Consider the following 18,508-nt stretch of genomic DNA (forward strand, 5'->3'; position numbering starts at 1 on the left):
CTATTTAAGTTCTTGTATTGTACTTTGGCCTCTAGTCTCATAAAGAGACTAGAGGGGTGTGTTTTAGAATACATACACATATATTATATATATACCTTGTGTGGTGTACTTTCATTTGATCATTCAAGAGAGTATAGACTGGTAAAACAAGCTGCTTTACATTCCTTCAAGACTTAGCCTGAAGGCTGCTCTTCACAGCTACTACTGGGATAGCTTTCTATAAAGTTGTCTTTAACCTACCATCAATAAAGATCGTTTGGACTGGTGGGATTCCAGCTTGATTTATTTTACCAGATAATCTTGAGAATATCATTTGAAAAACCAACTAAAGGTACTATAGGTACATATAAACCAAGCTTAGAATACAGTAAGTTCTACTGAATTTAGAGCTGTGTGTTTTAAGGGTTTAGCACACCCATGCCACAGCTAAAGAGAGGTTTAGTAGGAAACCAAGTAGAGCAAGTAGTACATACACTGCACCTCACTAGTTATGGCTTCAGTGGCAGGAACTAGTGTGTCCTTGCCAGATGTCAGTAAATTACAGACATCCAAATATGACACATTCCCTTACTCAGAGTTAAGGGCTCTGTGTACTATGAGAAACCTGAAGACTGGCAAAGGTGCCAACACCCAATGCCCCAGAGAGGTATTACTGGTAGATGACCTGAAGAAGGCTTCATTGCCTGTAAGAGTAGGCAGTGAGTTGGGAGCAGCAGATGATGAGGATACTAGTGGTCCAATCCCACAGGATTCAGACTCTGATGCTGGCCAGGAAGTTGGCAATGAACTATACCTGGAGAACCCAGCTCCTACTAGAGATGAGGAAGGCCCAAGGGGCCCTCTCTTTGTCCCCCCAGGAAGAGTTGGTGGTGGACCCAGAAGACCAAGATTACCTTCAGCAGAACCTAATCATTCTGGCACATCTATAGGGTCCTCTGCCTCTTCTCATAGGAGGGCTACCTCCCAGGAGAAGAGGGCGTATCAGGTGAGGATGGAAGAATCTCAACTAAGAATAAGGAGTCAAAGAGTAGCATTAGAACAGGAAACCCTAGCTCTTGAAAGAGCAAGACACAAGATGGGGCTAGAGCTCCAAGGTGGCAGCAACTTTCCTAGTGGTAGGGATAGGTCTTATGACCATAGAAACCTAAACAAGATTGTCCCTTCCTATCAGACTGGGGATGACACCCAAAAATGGATTACTGTACTGGAGAGAGCCTGCAAAGTACAGAAGGTATCCCAGGAGCAGTGGGCAGCAATCCTTTGGCTCTCATTTGCAGACAAATGTAGAGATAAGCTCCTCACTGTAAGAGAAGAGGATGCTGATGATTACAAGGTCCTGAAGAGTGCTCTGATAGATGGGTTTGGCTTAACCACTAAACAGTACAGGATATAGTTCAGAGACACCCAGAAGGCAGAGACTCAGGAATGAGTTGACTTTGATGATTGTGCTACTAAGGTTCTGGAGGGCTGGTTGCTGGGCAGTAAAGTGTGTGACTATACAGGATTGTATAATCTGATCAAGAGAGAACAAATTCTTAATAACTGTCAGAACCAGCTGTTGCATCAGCACCTGGTAGACTCTGATCTGACCTCTCCCCAAGAATTGGGAAAGAAGGCAGACAAATGGGTTAGAACCAGGGTGAAGCAGAAGATACAGAACCAAGGTGATGACCAAAAGAAGCGAGATCAAAAGGGTGGAGAGAATGATAAAGACCAGAAGTCTTCATAAGGTCCCCAAAAAGCTTCTAATGGTGGGTGTCCCCAATTTAAAAAGAAAAAAGGTCCAAAGAAACCAGGGTGCAAAGATTTTAAAAATAATAGTCACTGGACTAGTGATTGTACCATAAAGGAGACTGCTCCAGCCACCATTGCCCTTAGGGAAATTGTTCCCTCTAGTACAGCTACAAGTGGTGGTTCTCAGCAAAAGGGTGTAGTAGGGTTGACCCTGGGATCTGAGATGGACTCTGGCCTAGTCAGAGTACCAACTCAAGCTGTTCTGATTTGTGATGGAGGCATTGATTTGACCTCCTCTGTGAGTCCCAGTAATCTGGGCAAGTACAGGCAAACACCTTTAATTAATGAGGAAAAGGCAGAGGCCTACAGGGACACAGGAGCCAGTGTCACAATGGTGACGTCAGACTTTGTGGACCAGGGACAAGTCATACTTGTTGAGACTTACCAAGTGCTCAACGCCAGCAATGTCAGGACTACCCATGCCATGGCAGTTGTTGATTTCTCCTGGGGAGGGGTAAATGGCCTTTAGAAAGTTGTGATCAGTGTAGACCTCCCAGTAGAATGCTTGCTTGGCAATGATTTGGAAACTTCAGCCTGGTCTGAAGTGGAGTTGAGGACCCATGCAGCAATGCTTGGTATTCCTGCACATGTGTTTGCTGTGACTAGGTCACAGGTCAGAAAATCTAACACTGGACAGGCACTGGATTCTGGAATAATGGACCAGTTGCCTACCAAGAAAAGGAGCAGTAGGGTTAAGGCTGTGCCTTCCCCCTTGACTCAGAGTGAGGATCAGCATTCTGAGGAAGCTGATTGTGAGCCTGAAGAAGGAACTGTCCCAGAGGAGCTTCAACCTGATCAGGTTGAGGTCTTAGTGATAGGGGGCCCTTCCAGGGCAGATCTGAGTCAGGCGCAGTTGAGCTGCCCTTCTCTTGAACCCCTCAGACAGCAAGCTGCTGCTGAGGCTGCTGGGAATGCTAGTGGCACCCATAAGATTTACTGGGATGATGGACTCCTGTATTCAGAGAATATAGACCCCAAGCCTGGTACAGCCAGGAGGTTGGTCATACCTTTGGCATTCAGGGGCTTCCTATTGATACTAGCCCATGACATTCCCTTTGCAGGACACCTGGGCCAGAACAAGACTTGGGACAGAATTGTCCCTCACTTTCACTGGCCCCACATGTCTGAAGACACCAAGGAGTTTTATCGCTCCTGTGTAACCTGCCAAGCCAGTAGCAAAGCAGGTGGCACAACAAAGGCCCCCCTTATACCACTACCTGTGTTGGGGGTTCCATTTGAACATGTAGGGATTGACATTGTTGGACCAATGGATCCCCAAACTGCATCTGTTAGCGTATCATGCCTCTAGGTACCCAGAGGCAATTCCCCTTAGGACCACTACAGCACCTGTTGTGGCAAGAGCCCTCTTGGGAGTTTTTTCAAGAGTGGGTTTCCCTAAGGAGGTAGTATCTGGCAGAGGTGCACACTTTATGTCTAGCTACTTGACTGCAATGTGGAAGGAGTGTGGAGTGAACTACAAGTTCACCACACCCTATCATCCACAATGCAATGGTTTAGTTAAAAGGTTCAACAAAACCTTAAAGGGTATGATAAAGGGTCTCCCAGAAAAGCTCAGGCGGAGTTGGGACATCCTTCTACCCTGCCTTTTGTTTGCATACAGGGAGGTTCCACAGAAGGGGGCTGGCTACAGCCCATTTGAATTTCTGTTTGGGTACCCTGCCAGAGGACCACTTTGTCTGGTGAAGGAGGGATGGGAGTTACCTCTCAAACCCCCTAAACAGGATATTGTGGACTATGCACTTGGTCTCTGCTCCTGGATGGCTGAGTACATGAAAAAGGAATCTAAAAACCTTGAGGCTACCCAGGAATTACAGAAAGCCTGGCACAACCAAAAGGCTGTACTGACTGTTTACCAGCCAGGACAGAAAGTGTGAGTGTTGGAGCCTGTGGCCCCAGCAGCTCTCCAGGACAAGGGGAGTGGGCCCCACACTATTGTTGAACAGAAGGGAGAGGTCACCTATTTGGTAGATCTTGGAACTCCCAGGAGCCCTCACAGGGTGCTTCATGTCAACAGATTGAAACCATATGTTGACAGGGCAGACATGGGCTTGTTCATGGCTACTGATGAAGGACAGGAGGAAGAGAGTGACCCTCTCCGAGACCTGCTCTCTCAGAACCCTGATGATGGATCAGTTGATGGAGTAGCCTTGGCAGGCAGCCTCACTGATCATTAGCAAACTGATTGCAGAAAAGTTCTACAACAGTTCAGACACATGTTTTAACTGACTCCAAGTCAGACTACCTGGTGCACTCATGAAGTAGACACTGGGGAAAGTCTGCCTGTACAAAATATGATTTACAGGTAACCTGGTCATTTCAGGGACTGTATCAGGACAGAAGTCCAGAAAATGTTGGATCTGTGAGTGATTGAAACTTCAGATAGCTCTTGGGCTAGTCCAGTAGTCCTAGTACCCAAACCTCACACCCAGGGTGGTATGAGAGAGATGAGGCTTTGTGTAGACTATAGAGGTCTCAATGCAATCACTAGGACTGATGTGTTCCGTTGCTGACCAGCCCAACACCGCAGGAGTGAAGAATGTCCCAATCCTCTACCCTCACCGTGACCCCCAACACTCGTGACCAAAACGGATGGTGGTGAACACGACACCGGGAGAAGGTGGGTAACAAAACAAGGGAACCCAAGGTCTTGGGGAACACAGCTCGTCTCCTCTGGCTTCTTGGCAGCTAACAGCTTGACACAGATGAGACCGCTATAAATGAAAAAAAGGGACAAGATTAAACACACCCCTACTAATAATACCAGTGCCAAGTACACACACGAACTACCGACCTCCCTGCTTACCCCAGTTAACAAACGGGAGTGGCTTGATACGAAACAGGATGTCTTCCACTCCACTGTAATCGTATTGGTTGTTTCTTGCGTAACCCCAGACCAACCACGCCCCCTCGGGAAACACCGAGAATGTCAAAGGGGTGGAATTCACAATCATAAGACAAAAAAGGGACAGGGGAAAAAAGGCATTGAGGGAATTCGAAAGACATCCAAAAAAACCCTGGAATCTAAAAAAGAACACGAAGGTAGCACAAAAAACGGCCGTTATTCAGCTCCTTTGTGAAACCACCGAAACACAACGTACAACAAGATGGTTTGGATAAAAAAAAGGGTAAATAACGGGACGCCAGAACTCATAGGAAACGCAGCCGCAAATCCCAGAACGTCACCGAATATCAAAAACAGGTCCCCAAAAAGGGTTCAATAATGCCCAATGGAATAAGACACAGGGTAACAGGGAAGAAGGGGATCAAAACCCATCACTAGAAAAGACCGCTGGAACAGGGCTCGAAGGAAAGAGAACAAGGTAGAACCACAGGAACAGGAAACACACGGCAAGGGACCAATGAAGAAACCAAGCACCTGTTCCTGTTGGCAGCCCCCTTTTAAAGCAAGCCCTAGGGAGCATCCATAAATTTGCATATGCACTTGGCACTGTAAGCTAAATCCACTGAACGGGGAACTAGACAGAAGGCACCAGGCCCCCTTGAACCCCAACATGATGTTCATCCAATTCCTAGAGCAGATGGGCTCATAGATAGATTGGCATCTGCCAAATTCCTGAGCACATTTGATCTAACCGCTGGCTACTGGCAGATCAGGCTAGCTGATGATGCAAAGTCAAAAACAGCATTTTCAACCCCTAGTGGACATTATCAGTTTGTGGTAATGCCCTTTGTTGGAACCTGGGATGTCAGGTCACCTAGGGTAGCCTGGCCTAGGGTAAGACACATTCACTAAAGGCACATGTGTGAAGGTTGCAAACCACCCAGCAGTAAATTAACGCAATAACACACAAAAAGGACACTACACCAATATTGGAAAAATACAGGCTTGTTTATAAAAATAATATTTGCTTTCTTGACTTTTAAAATCACAGCTCAGTATTTTACATTTATTCCTGTAAATATTCTTAGTCTTTCAAAGTTGCTAAATCATCACCTTAAGCAGTTTTCCTTTAAGAGTTAACAGCTCAATACATTTTAGTCATGAGATTACTAGACTTCTCACAAATTACCAAAACATACACGTTACATAGCTTGTCAAATTTGCGTCACAATACAGCAGTTCACAGTTAATTATAATGTGCAGCTTTTATCAGCTTTTTCCACCTACTCAGTAACGTTTAAAATTCTTCATCGCCTAATTCCCATCCCAAACAGAGAATTATACTTGTCCAATGCTCTTTCTATAGACGCTGATATACCTTATTCAGTAATGGATTTTTCATCCCCAACTGGGGTCTCCTGTTTACTTCAACAAAACGATACTCTTGGAAGTTACAATTGGTTCTGACTGAACTCTAGGCAAGTTAAGTCTATAAAGCCTTAGGAGTTTTCCAGCTCACCCCCTGCTTCACAACAATTATGTTAGCGCTTATTTTCAGGCAACATCAGAGTGTTTACCCGCACTCTCCCCTCCTTCTCTTGACTGCGTCAATGACAGATTAACCTGAGGCTATCTCAGGACCGGGAACCTCCCACAGTTACTTCAGAGTTATGGGTTGACTTTGAACTCCTCTCCAGGGCCTTAATGGTCTCCCCGGCTCCTGCCTCACTTCCTCCCCCTGCTCCACACCTTACTTGCTTTCCGGCAGGCTGCAGTACTAGTTCCCCGCTTCTCCTGGGATGGGGCTGTTCCTTCGCCCCAGACCTCACCAGGAGACGGAGACGCTGAGGAGCCCAGAGACGCGTTTCCTCTCGGGAATCCCTCGGCTCCTTCCTGACTCAAGCCTCAGCTGCGCAGGCGCGGGGAAGCAGTGTTCCGGCTGGCGCCGCCTCCCTCGCACGGAGTGTAGCACACCTCTGCCCTTGCGCGGATAATCAGTGCCTCGCCGCTTCCCTGCCCGCCTCACCTTCAGTTACACCGCGGGGCTTATGCAGCTAACAGCACCATTTCCCTTGATTCCGCAGTCTGATCACCTCAACGCCCCCTCGCGCCTCCAGCTCAGAGACACCCCAGCACCGCGAGAAGTTAGAACACGCCGGGATCGATTCTTCTCAATCCGGGTAGGCTGGGACTTCAAAAAGGAAGGTGGGGAACCAGTTGCCAATCTGAAGGGGGTTGAAGGAGGGTGTGGGTCACAGGCTCAAAACTGGAAGGTGGCCTAAGTTCACGATTGCCTGGCTGTCCCAATTTAATGACAGATCGACGAAAGGGTTTGGTCAGGAGCACGAGGGGGAACGTCTTCTGAAAGATGCTGTTAATCCTATAGACCAACTGACTCCTTCTAGCGCGTCCTCCTCCTCACACCACTGCCTCTCTCCTCTCACACTCTAGACTACACAAAATGGCTCCCTGACCCCTGGCCTTTTATAGCCAAGCCACACAGGGTCCAGTAGGGTCCAGAAAGTTCTGGAAGGCCTAATGCTAATCTATGGGGCAGTCTAGGAGGTGGCAGTTGGGGACAGTTGGTGGCCACCATTTTGTGGAACTAAAGAAATTCCTGTCAGGGAAGGCCTCTAGGCCTGAGGTGAAAGACTATAAGGGGGGGGGAAAGACACCTATCCCCTAGGCCAACACCTTGAAAAAGCTAGTGGACACAAAAATAAATAAAGGCATGAGGGGCAAAAAGGGGACAAAATAAACAATGAATTGGAGGGACTACGCAAAAAGTCAGACAGGTCTAACACGCGTCCCCCCCAGCTGAAAGTGGGGAGAACTACCCAACCCCTTGGGAGTCCTCATCACTAAGGCGGAAATACCTGGAGAGACCGTCTGCATTGGCGTGGTCCACTCCAGGCCGATGTTCCACCCGGAAGTCCATTCCCTGTAGGGAGATGGACCACCTCAACAGCTTGGGATTCTCCCCCTTCATCTGCATCAGCCAACGAAGGGGTCGGTGGTCAGTCTGAACCAGGAAGTGCGAGCCAAACAGGTATGGCCGCAGCTTCTTCAGAGCCCACACCACCGCAAAAGCTTCCCTCTCAATTGCACTCCACTTCTGTTCCCGGGGAAGTAGTCTCCTGGATAAGAAGACCACAGGCTGATCCAGGCCCTCTTCATTTAGTTGCGATAACACTGCCCCAATGCCATGTTCTGATGCATCTGTCTGGACAATGAACTCCTTGGAGAAGTCTGGGGCCCTCAGGACCGGTGCTGCACACATTGCCTGCTTCAGTTTCTCAAAAGCTTGCTGACAAGCTTTCGTCCAAACTACCCGTCAAGGTTGTTTCTTTGAGGTGAGCTCTGTGAGGGGCGCTACAATAGTGCCATACCCCTTCACAAAGCGACGGTAGTAGCCTGTGAGGCCCAGGAAAGCTCGGACCTCAGTCTGTGTCTTGGGGGGTTCCCAGGCCATGATTGCCTCAATCTTTGCCTGCAGGGGCTGCACAGTTCCCCTACCCACCAAGTGTCCAAGGTATACAACCGACCCCTGCCCAATCTGGCACTTGCTGGCCTTGATGGTTAATCCAGCTTGTTTCAGGGCCTGGAGAACTGCTTGCAAATGTTGCAAATGGTCCTTCCAACTGCTACTGAAGACAGCAATGTCATCCAGGTAAACAGCAGAGAAACTCTCCATTCCAGAGAGGACCTGGTTCACCAGCCGCTGAAATGTGGCAGGGGCTTTTTGAACCCAAAGGGCATCACGCAAAATTGGAAGTGTCCCTCAGGCGTGGAGAAGGCTGACCTTTCCTTTGCTCCATCTGTCAAGGAGTTCTGCCAGTACCCTGAAGTGAGGTCAAAGGTACTTAGGTATTGGGCAGCTCCTAGCCGGTCAATTAATTCATCCGCCCTAGGGATCGGATGAGCATCAGTCTTTGTAACTGAGTTCAGTCCCCGGTAATCCACACAGAACCTCAGTTCTGGTGTGGTGCCTGGTGGAGCGGCTTTTGGCACTAGCACCACCGGACTGGACCAAGGACTGTTGGAAGGTTCTATAACTCCCAGCTCTAGCATCTTGGCAACCTCTCCATGGATGCTAGCCTTCACCCTGTCAGACAGCCGGTAGGTCTTCGACTTCACTGGTGGGCTGTCCCCTGTGTCCACATCATGGGTACACAGGTGAGTCCTTCCCGGGACAAGGGAGAATAACGTAGAGTACTGCTCCAGTATCTGGCGGCAGTCCTCCCGCTGTTCAGGAGTTAGAGTGGGAGAGAGAATCACTCCCTCCACTGACCCATCCTTCTCTTGAGACGAGAACAAGTCTGGGAGAGGTTCGCTTTCCGCTTCCTCTTCCCCATCAGTCACCATCATTAAAATGACCTCGGGCCTCTCATGGTGGGGTTTGGGTCGGTTGGCATGCAGCACCCGTAGGGGCTGTCGAGGGGTCTTAAGGTCCACCAGGTATGTGGCCTTACCCTTCTTTTCCAACACTTCAAATGGGCCTGTCCAGCGATCCTGGAGGGCACTAAGCTCTCCAGGTTCCATCACCCACACTTTCTGGCCAGGCTCCAATTCCACCTGGTGAGCATTGTGGTCATATCACTCTTTCATGACTGCCTGGCTGGCCTCCAAGTTGTCAGAAGCTTGCTTCCACAACTTCGCCATTTGGCTCCTGAAGGCCAGCATGTAGCTCACCACATCCTGGGGGGGTCTCCTGGGAGATTTTTCCCAACCATCCTTCACCAGGCTGAGAGGACCGCATACAGGGTGCCCATACAGAAGTTCAAAGGGGCTGAAGCCCACTCCCTTCTGTGGTACTTCCCTGTAAGAGAATAGCAAACAGGGTAGGAGGACGTCCCATTTCCTCCGCAGGCTTTCGGGCAGACTTCTGATCATGCCCTTCAAGGTTTTGTTGAACCTCTGAACCAGTCCATTTGACTGGGGGTGATAAGGAGTGGTGAACCGGTAGGTCACTCCACACTCCTTCCACATTGCCCGCATGTAAGCTGACATAAAGTTGGTTCCCCTGTCAGACACAACTTCTTTGGGGAATCCCACTCGGGTAAAGATCCCCATTAGGGCTCTAGCCACTACAGGTGCAGTGACTGTCCTCAGAGGAATTGCCTCTGGGTATCATGTGGCATGATCCACCAGAACCAGGATGAACCTGTGACCAGCTGTTGTTGGTGGATCTAAAGGCCCTATAATGTCGATGCCCACCCTTTCAAAGGGGGTGCTAACGACTGGAAGTGGTTCCAGGGGAGCCTTCAGCTTCACCCCTGTTTTCCCACTGGCCTGGCAGGATACACATGTCCGACAGTAAGTGTTGGACACCACTTTCATCTGAGGCCAGTAAAAGTGGTGAACAAGCCGAGCAAAGGTCTTGTCCTGACCTAAGTGTCCTGCCAAGGGTATAGCATGAGCCAATTCCAGCAGAAAGGCTCAGTATTGTTGCGGGACTACCAAGGCCCTTGATGAACCAGGTAAGGGTACCTTGGGTTCACTGTAGAGGAGTCCATCCTCCCAGTAAATATGGTAGTGTCCCGTAACATCACCTGCTGCCTGGGCTTCAGCCTGACGCCTCAGTCCCTCGAGGGTAAGGCACTCCCTCTGCCCCTTACAGAATTCCTCTCTGGTAGGTCCTCCCTCCACATGCCACTCAGCAGGGATGGGTAAATCCTCCAGAGAGTCTACTTCCCCCTCCACAGACTCCTGGTCCACCACCGCAGGTGGCCGATCTGTCACATGGGGTGTGGAAGCCGAAGCAGGCTCTTCCTGTCTTCGGGTCTGTCCCTTTTTGGCAGCGGGTTGGGCCATTGTTCCAGGCTCCAACCCAGGCGAACTCCCTCTCCGGGCAGTCGCAGACCATGTGCTCACACAGGCCCAGTCAGGTGTACTCAGCATCGCAGAGTGCGTCTGGTATTCCACCTCTCTCCAAGCGTTGTGCTCCATGTCATTCCCCAGCAGACAATCAACTGGCACGGCAGGGCTTACGGCAACTTGAAGTGAACCTGCAACCCCCTCCCACTCAAAGGGAACCTCAGCCACTGGATAGTGGCCCATTCTGCCGTCAGCCATCGCGGCGGGGTGGAGTACATGGGGAACCACCTGCTCTGGAGACACCAGCTGACTTCTCACCATAGTCATACTGACTCCTGTATCTCTCAGAGCCTCCCCTCTCTGGCCATTGATGGTGACCCATTGCCCATACCTTGCAGTATTTGGGGGCACCTGGATCTTAGGAACCATCTCCCGTTCTCCCAGGGACACTAAGGTGACACCCGCCCACTCACCCCCCTTATCTAAGGGCAACTCCTCCCCGAGCGCTACACTAGCTACTCCCGGTGGTTTTCCTCCGGTGGGAGGGGGTGGTCTCTTTGGGCATCTGACATCTCCCTTATAATGTCCAACACCACCACACTCAAAACAGTGGAGAACCCTTGGCTGCTGGCTTTGGCCAGGATTAGGGTTTCTGGGCGGGTTTGCCTTAGGGGTGAAACCTGTTCCCTTTCATTGGAAATTGTTTTGGGGACCTTTAGAGAACTCCCTCTTTTTATCTCCCCCCTCCTTCTTCTGAGGGGCGCCCTGTCCGGCCTTTTGGGAATCCCCTCCAGTCCCCTTTGAGGACATCCGGGTACTTGCCCAGATGTCCGCCTCCTCTGCAAGCTTCCGGGGATTGGTCAGCTTGCTGTCCATCAGGTGTTGGCGCAGCTCGGGAAAACATTTCTCGAGGAGGTGCTCTTTCAAAAATAGATCATACAACCCCTCATAATCTTTCACCTCACTGCCCTTGACACAGCCCTCTAAGGCCTTTCTTGCGTAGTCAAGGAAGTCCACCCAGTTCTGGGTGCTTAATTTGTGGCTCCCCCTAAACTTCTGACGGTACCTTTCTGGGGTAAGCCCAAACTTCCTTACCAACGCTAGCTTCATGGTGGGGTAGTTGGTTTGTTCCTCTGGTTCTAGGGCCAGCAAGGTGTCCCGACCAGCAGGAGGCATGTACTTATACAAACCACCCCCCCCCCCCAGTGCTTCTCCTGCACCCCATGGGCTCTTAGGGAGACCTCATAGGCAGCCAACCACTTGGCTATGTCGTCCCCCTGACTAAAGCTAGCTACAAGGTCTTTTGATAAATAGGGTCTGGACTCCCTGGATGTCTCCTTTGTTTCGCTGCCACCATTCATTACAGGAGAGGACCCCGTTGTAGGTTCTGGAGTTCTAATTCCTTCAACCTGAACTCATGGGCCATCCTCCGCTCCTCCTTCTCCTGCTCCAGCTTAGCCAACTCCCACTGTAATTGTCTCATTTCCCTCCTGTCAGTGAGCTCGGCTTCAGTCAGGCTTCCCCCGGAGACACTACTGCCCCTCCGGGAATAGGACACTGGTCCTGGGAGTAGGTTTTCCCCCTCTGATGGGAATAAGCCTTCTATCTCCACAACCGTGTCCCGGTCTGTCCCTTCATCCTCCTCCTTCCCTTCTTTGTGTGCCTCCACCCATGCCCTTAGACTGGTTTGGAGCTCCCCCTTCCTGGCACCATGCTTAACAAATACCCCCATTTGTTGGCAGAAATCTTTCAGCTGAGCCACAGAATAGTGGTCTAGTTTTTCTAATGCAAACTCCATTTTGAGATAGGCAAAACCAGATTATACACACAAGGAAATTAGAGTTGCAAGGACAACCTAAAGCCACCACCACCCCACCACCAGGAACAAATTTGGAAAAACAAAAGTAAAATTAGGAGGGCCGCTAGGAGAAAACTCCTGGTGTAGGCTAGTGTATTACGTTCAATTACTACTGAGTAGCTGCAACCACAGTCAGGATCCCACCGCTAGACACCAACTTGTTGGAACCTGGGATGTCAGGTCACCTAGGGTAGCCTGGCCTAGGGTAAGACACATTCACTAAAGGCACATGTGTGAAGGTTGCAAACCACCCAGCAGTAAATTAACGCAATAACACACAAAAAGGACACTACACCAATATTGGAAAAATACGAGCTTGTTTATAAAAATAATATTTGCTTTCTTGACTTTTAAAATCACAGCTCAGTATTTTACATTTATTCCTGTAAATATTCTTAGTCTTTCAAAGTTGCTAAATCATCACCTTAAGTAGTTTTCCTTTTAGAGTTAACAGCTCAATACATTTTAGTTATGAGATTACTAGACTTCTCACAAATTACCAAAACATACACGTTACATAGCTTGTCAAATTTGCGTCACAATACAGCAGTTCACAGTTAATTATAATGTGCAGCTTTTATCAGCTTTTTCCACCTACTCAGTAACGTTTAAAATTCTTCATCGCCTAATTCCCATCCCAAACAGAGAATTATACTTGTCCAATGCTCTTTCTATAGACGCTGATATTCCTTATTCAGTAATGGATTTTTCATCCCCAACTGGGGTCTCCTGTTTACTTCAACGAAACGATACTCTTGGAAGTTACAATTGGTTCTGACTGAACTCTAGGCAAGTTAAGCCTATAAAGCCTTAGGAGTTTTCCAGCTCACCCCCTGCTTCACAACAATTATGTTAGCGCTTATTTTTAGGCAACATCAGAGTGTTTACCCGCACTCTCCCCTCCTTCTCTTGACTGCGTCAATGACAGATTAACCTGAGGCTATCTCAGGACTGGGAACCTCCCACAGTTACTTCAGAGTTATGGGTTGACTTTGAACTCCTCTCCAGGGCCTTAATGGTCTCCCCGGCTCCTGCCTCACTTCCTCCCCCTGCTCCACACCTTACTTGCTTTCCGGCAGGCTGCAGTACTAGTTCCCCACTTCTCCTGGGATGGGGCTGTTCCTTCGCCCCAGACCTCACCAGGAGACGGAGACGCTGAGGAGCCCAGAGACGCGTTTCCTCTCGGGAATCCCTCGGCTCCTTCCTGACTCAAGCCTCAGCTGCGCAGGCGCGGGGAAGCAGTGTTCCGGCTGGTGCCGCCTCCCTCGCACGGAGTGTAGCACACCTCTGCCCTTGCGCGGAGAATCAGTGCCTCGCCGCTTCCCTGCCCGCCTCACCTTCAGTTACACCGCGGGGCTTATGCAGCTAACAGCGCCACTTCCCTTGATTCCGCAGTCTGATCACCTCAACGCCCCCTCGCACCTCCAGCTCAGAGACACCCCAGCAGCGCGAGAAGTTAGAACACGCCGGGATCGATTCTTCTCAATTCGGGTAGGCTGGGACTTCAAAAAGGAAGGTGGGGAACCAGTTGCCAATCTGAAGGGGGTTGAAGGAGGGTGTGGGTCACTGCCTCAAAACGGGAAGGTGGCCAAAGTTCACGATTGCCTGGCTGTCCCAATTTAATGACAGACCGACGAAAGGGTTTGGTCAGGAGCACGAGGGGGAACGTCTTCTGAAAGATGCTGTCAATCCTATAGACGAACTAACTCCTTCTAGCGCGTCCTCCTCCTCACACCACTTCCTCTCTCCTCTCACACTCTAGACTACACAAAATGGCTCCCTGACCCCTGGCCTTTTATAGCCAAGCCACACAGGGTCCAGTAGGGTCCAGAAAGTTCTGGAAGGCCTAATGCTAATCTATGGGGCAGTCTAGGAGGTGGCAGTTGGGGACAGTTGGTGGCCACCATTTTGTGGAACTAAAGAAATTCCTGTCAGGGAAGGCCTCTAGGCCTGAGGTGAAAGACTATAAGGGGAGGAAAAGACACCTATCCCCTAGGCCAACACCTTGAAAAAGCTAGTGGACACAAAAATAAATAAAGGCATGAGGGGCAAAAAGGGGACAAAATAAACAATGAATTGGAGGGACTACGCAAAAAGTCAGACAGGTCTAACACCCTTTGGTCTGAAAAATGCACCTGCCACATTTCAGAGGTTGGTGAATAAAGTCTTAACAGGCCTGGAAGCCTATAGTGCAGCTTATCTAGATGATATTGCTGTCTTTAGCTCCACCTGGGAAGATCACCTGATCCACCTGAAAAATATTTGGAGGCCCTGCAGAAGGCAGGCCTAACTATCAAGGCTACTAAGTGCCAGATAGGGCAGAGTCAGGTTGTGTACCTGGGCCACCTTGTAGGTAGAGGCCAAGTTCAACCATTGCAGAGCAAAATCCATAACATAATGGACTGGGTTGCTCCAACCACCCAGTCTCAGGTCAGAGCTTTCTTTGGCCTGATAGGGTGCTATAGGAGATTTGTCAAGGGGTATGGTTACATAATGACACCCCTGAATGACTTAACTTCTAAAAGAATGCCTAAGAAAGTTTAGTGGACAGTCAGCTATCAAAAGGCATTTGATGACCTGAAGCAGGCCATGTGCATTGCACCAATTCTGCAAAGTCCTAACTATTCCAAAGAATTCATTGTCCAAACAGATGCATCTGAGTTGGGGGTTGGGCCTGTGCTATCACAATTGAATGATGAAGGTCAGGACAAGCCAGTAGCTTTTATTTGCAGAAGGCTGACCCCTGTAGAGAAACGTTGGTCAGCTATTGAGAGGGAGGCCTTTGCTGGGGTTTAGGCCTTGGAGAAGCTGAGGACATACTTGTTTGGCACTCACTTCACAGTTCAGACAGAACTTACGCCCCTCTTATGGCTAAAACAGATGAAGGGTAAAAATCCCAAACTGCTCAGATGGTCCATTTGCCTACAGGGGATGGACCATACAGTGGAACATAGACTTGGGAGTAACTATGCCAATGCAGATGGACTCTCCAGATATTTCCACTTAGAACATGAAGACTCAACTGGTCAAGGTTAGTTTAATGTCCCTGCATTGGGGGTGTGTGTAGGAGAGTAGGATCTGCTTCCTATGGTTACCCCCACATTTTGCTGTGTTTCACTGGTTTTTCAACTTTAGTCTGGCTGTGGCCCTGCTAATCAGGACCACAGCCTAGATGTTCTCTCTCTAAATTGATTACATGTACTTTAGGTACATACCAGATTGGTTACTGGGTCACCCTTCTGAGTCCCTAGTATATGGTACCTTCGGTACCAAGGGCATAGGTACCCCAGAGGCCTACCAGGGGCTGAAGCATGTATTATGCCACCCCTGGGAAGCCTTCTAAAATGGCACCACAGGTCTGCACTTGCAGCCTGAGTAAGGTAGTGTAAGCACCCTGGAAGATGGAAGAAATCTCCCTTGGGGTCAAGGAGTGACTTTCCTGTTCAAACAGGCACCAGAGAAGCATCTTGCAGGTCTGCATTTTTGAGGCTCCCGCCAGATCCCGAAGAATCTGCAACACAGGACATGCACTTCCAGACATCTCCAAGGCTGACACGAGTCCCCAGCGAAGCTGAGACCTGTAGCTATTACGAGAGATGTGGGACTGGAACTCCTGGATGTTTTTATTTTTTTATTTTATTTGAGTTTTATATAGCGCTGGTTAGACCTGGAGGTATCAGAGCGCTTTACATAAGGTTCCACAAAATTACAAAGTTACATCAGTTACAAGTTACATCAGTTACTAGGAAAAGTTTTCAAAAGCGTAGAAGATAAAATAAATGGAGTTTAGAAGGGTAACAGGGTAGGAGGTAGATAGGATGGAGAGACAAAGGAGAGTCTGCCCAAAGTCCGGCTGGGTAGGTGACGGCCAAGGGGGAAGTCCACAGCCCATCTCCTCTTTAGCTATCGGGTAGCTCCACCGGGCATCAGCCAAACAGCTAGGTCTCAACGGGAAACCAATGAAAGAGTAAAGAGGAGGGATAAATGGAGCATAAAGGGGGTGGAGTAAAGGGGTAGGAGGGAGAATACAATGGAGGGACTCTGTAATTTCTGCCCAAAGTTCGGCTGGGTAGGTATCGGCCGAGAGGGTAGTTCATCACCCGTCTCCTCTTTAGCTATCAAGTAGCTCCAGTGGGCACTGCTGAAGTTGTGCATTGGGCTATTTGTTGCTCCCACCCCGAGCACCTTTTACACCATAGCTGAGAGGCCTACACTCCACGAGTGTTCCGTGGGCCCGCTTTCTTCACCGAAGCTCAAGGCTTCTTTGCAATCTCTAGTCCGTTAGCTAGTTGGTCCCCACAAAGGACAATCCTTTGTTTCTTGGGCTTTCCTGGTTGCTCCAGACGTGCCCAGACTTCCCTCCAAAGGGGAGTCCCTCAGACCTTGCTGGTCTGCACCGAAGCCAATCATGTCATCTTGCGTGGGATGCTGTTGCCAAGGCTTGTCGGGTCCAATCTGGATACCGATGCTGCAGCACACGTCATCCGATGTGGGATAGCTCGAATCCAGCTCCTGGTTGTCGTTGATACCTCCTGGACCTCGTGGCTGAAGAGTCAAGCTTCACCTACTTCACCTTAAAGCACCCGACATCGGCTGGCATCTTCTTTTTGCCATCCTGGTCACTGGCTAGTGACCCAGACTCTGTGCCCTCTGCTTTCAGGTTCTTCTGATCTCTGATCCACCCTTGGATCCATCCGGACACTTCCCCTATGGTCGCCTGCAGCACTTGTTTGCAGTTCTCCATTGGAATCGACGACGAAAACCGACATGAAAAGACACCTACGCACCCGGCTCTCGAAGTGTCTAGTTCTAAAGGGGTTTCACCACAGTCCACTCCTAAGTGTCCTAAAACTTTAAAACTGTAACTTGAATTTCCTCCAGAGAAGTCAATGGTGATTCGCGGCTGTGTTTAGACACTGCGCGCGTCCCCCATAGGTCTCCTGCGTCCCTACCTTGGGTGGTTCCTGGTTGCCCAAGCAGTTCTACAGGCCCTAGGCCTAACTTCTATCCCTCACGTGGTTCTTCTACCACTATTTTAGTATGTAGTTTGTGAGGCCCCAAGGGCAAAACGTATACTGTGCTATTTACTGTGTGCTATTTAAGTTCTTGTATTGTACGTTGGCCTCTAGCCTCATAAAGAGACTAGAGGGGTGTATTTTAGAATAAATACATATATTTTATATATACATATATATTCACTGAAAAAACCATAAGTTTCAGGCCTTATAAAGTTAGGAAGTAGCATTTAAAAAACCTTTAAAATTCCCTCAAAAAACTATAAGTTTTAGGGGTGTTAGAGTTAGTTGGACATTTCACTCATACAAAACCATTGAAATTGCTCCTATATAGTTAGTTGTACTAACTATATTTCGCGCACCCGCAATCCACTGCTGATGATGTCACATATTACATCATTCATGACATGGTGAGTGACATCACTGATGACATCTCAAATGACATCACTGATGACATCATCAAGTGAATGTGGTTTGCTTCGTTATTTAAATATGCATTATATATGTAGCAATTTGCATTGAAGAATGAGTGGATATATACAAATAAATATTTGGGTGGAGGATTTAGTAGCAGTGTAATTGACTGTTTACTTGACCAATTTATAGTGTCTCACTAAATATAGTGGATAGTGACTAAACTGTTTGAATATCTGTATCACTTTGTCAGTTGTTGTGTAAACTGGTTCTCCAGTTAGTTACTAGATATGTGAAAGTCTATATTAGTTATTGATTAGTTAACTGAGTATTTGTATGGGAGAGTGAATGTGTGTGTGGTTCGGTGGGGGGTGTGTGACTGCCCAAAGATGTGTGAATAGTTGATTCACTAGATATATGAAGTTTAAACTACATGTTCTAACAGTTGTTTGGGTGAGTGAATATCTTTATGGGTGTGGTGATGAGCAAACATATTTCTCAATGGTACATGTCCAACAAACTAGAAAAATAAAAGGCAGTGTATGTGTCAGTTGTTGTATATAAATAAGTATACATAAGACTCAATGATTGTGTGAGTGACTGTATGGATAACTTTATACTTGTAATAATGATTGTATAATTCACTAAGTATGACTTACTATCTAAATGAATAGATAAAGTTGTGTTTGTATAAGTGTGTAGCTAAGTAAATATGTAAGTATGATCCATTGTTTGCATAAGTGAGTA

General features: G+C 48.5%; 1 protein-coding gene across 1 annotated transcript in view; it reads left to right on the top strand.

Annotated features, from left to right (window-relative positions):
- The first annotated feature begins 595 nt into the window (after positions 1-595).
- LOC147707062 (uncharacterized) overlaps positions 596-18,508 on the top strand; it is a 57,133-nt gene continuing 39,220 nt past the window's right edge. The window contains exon 1 of the mRNA XM_086925620.1: positions 596-1,115. Coding sequence (XP_086781746.1) covers positions 596-1,115 — 520 coding nt within the window. The remainder of the gene's footprint in view (positions 1,116-18,508) is intronic.

The sequence above is a fragment of the Lissotriton vulgaris genome, chromosome 6 (assembly GCF_964263255.1).
Source record: "Lissotriton vulgaris chromosome 6, aLisVul1.2, whole genome shotgun sequence".
NCBI classification, from domain to species: Eukaryota; Metazoa; Chordata; class Amphibia; order Caudata; family Salamandridae; genus Lissotriton; species Lissotriton vulgaris.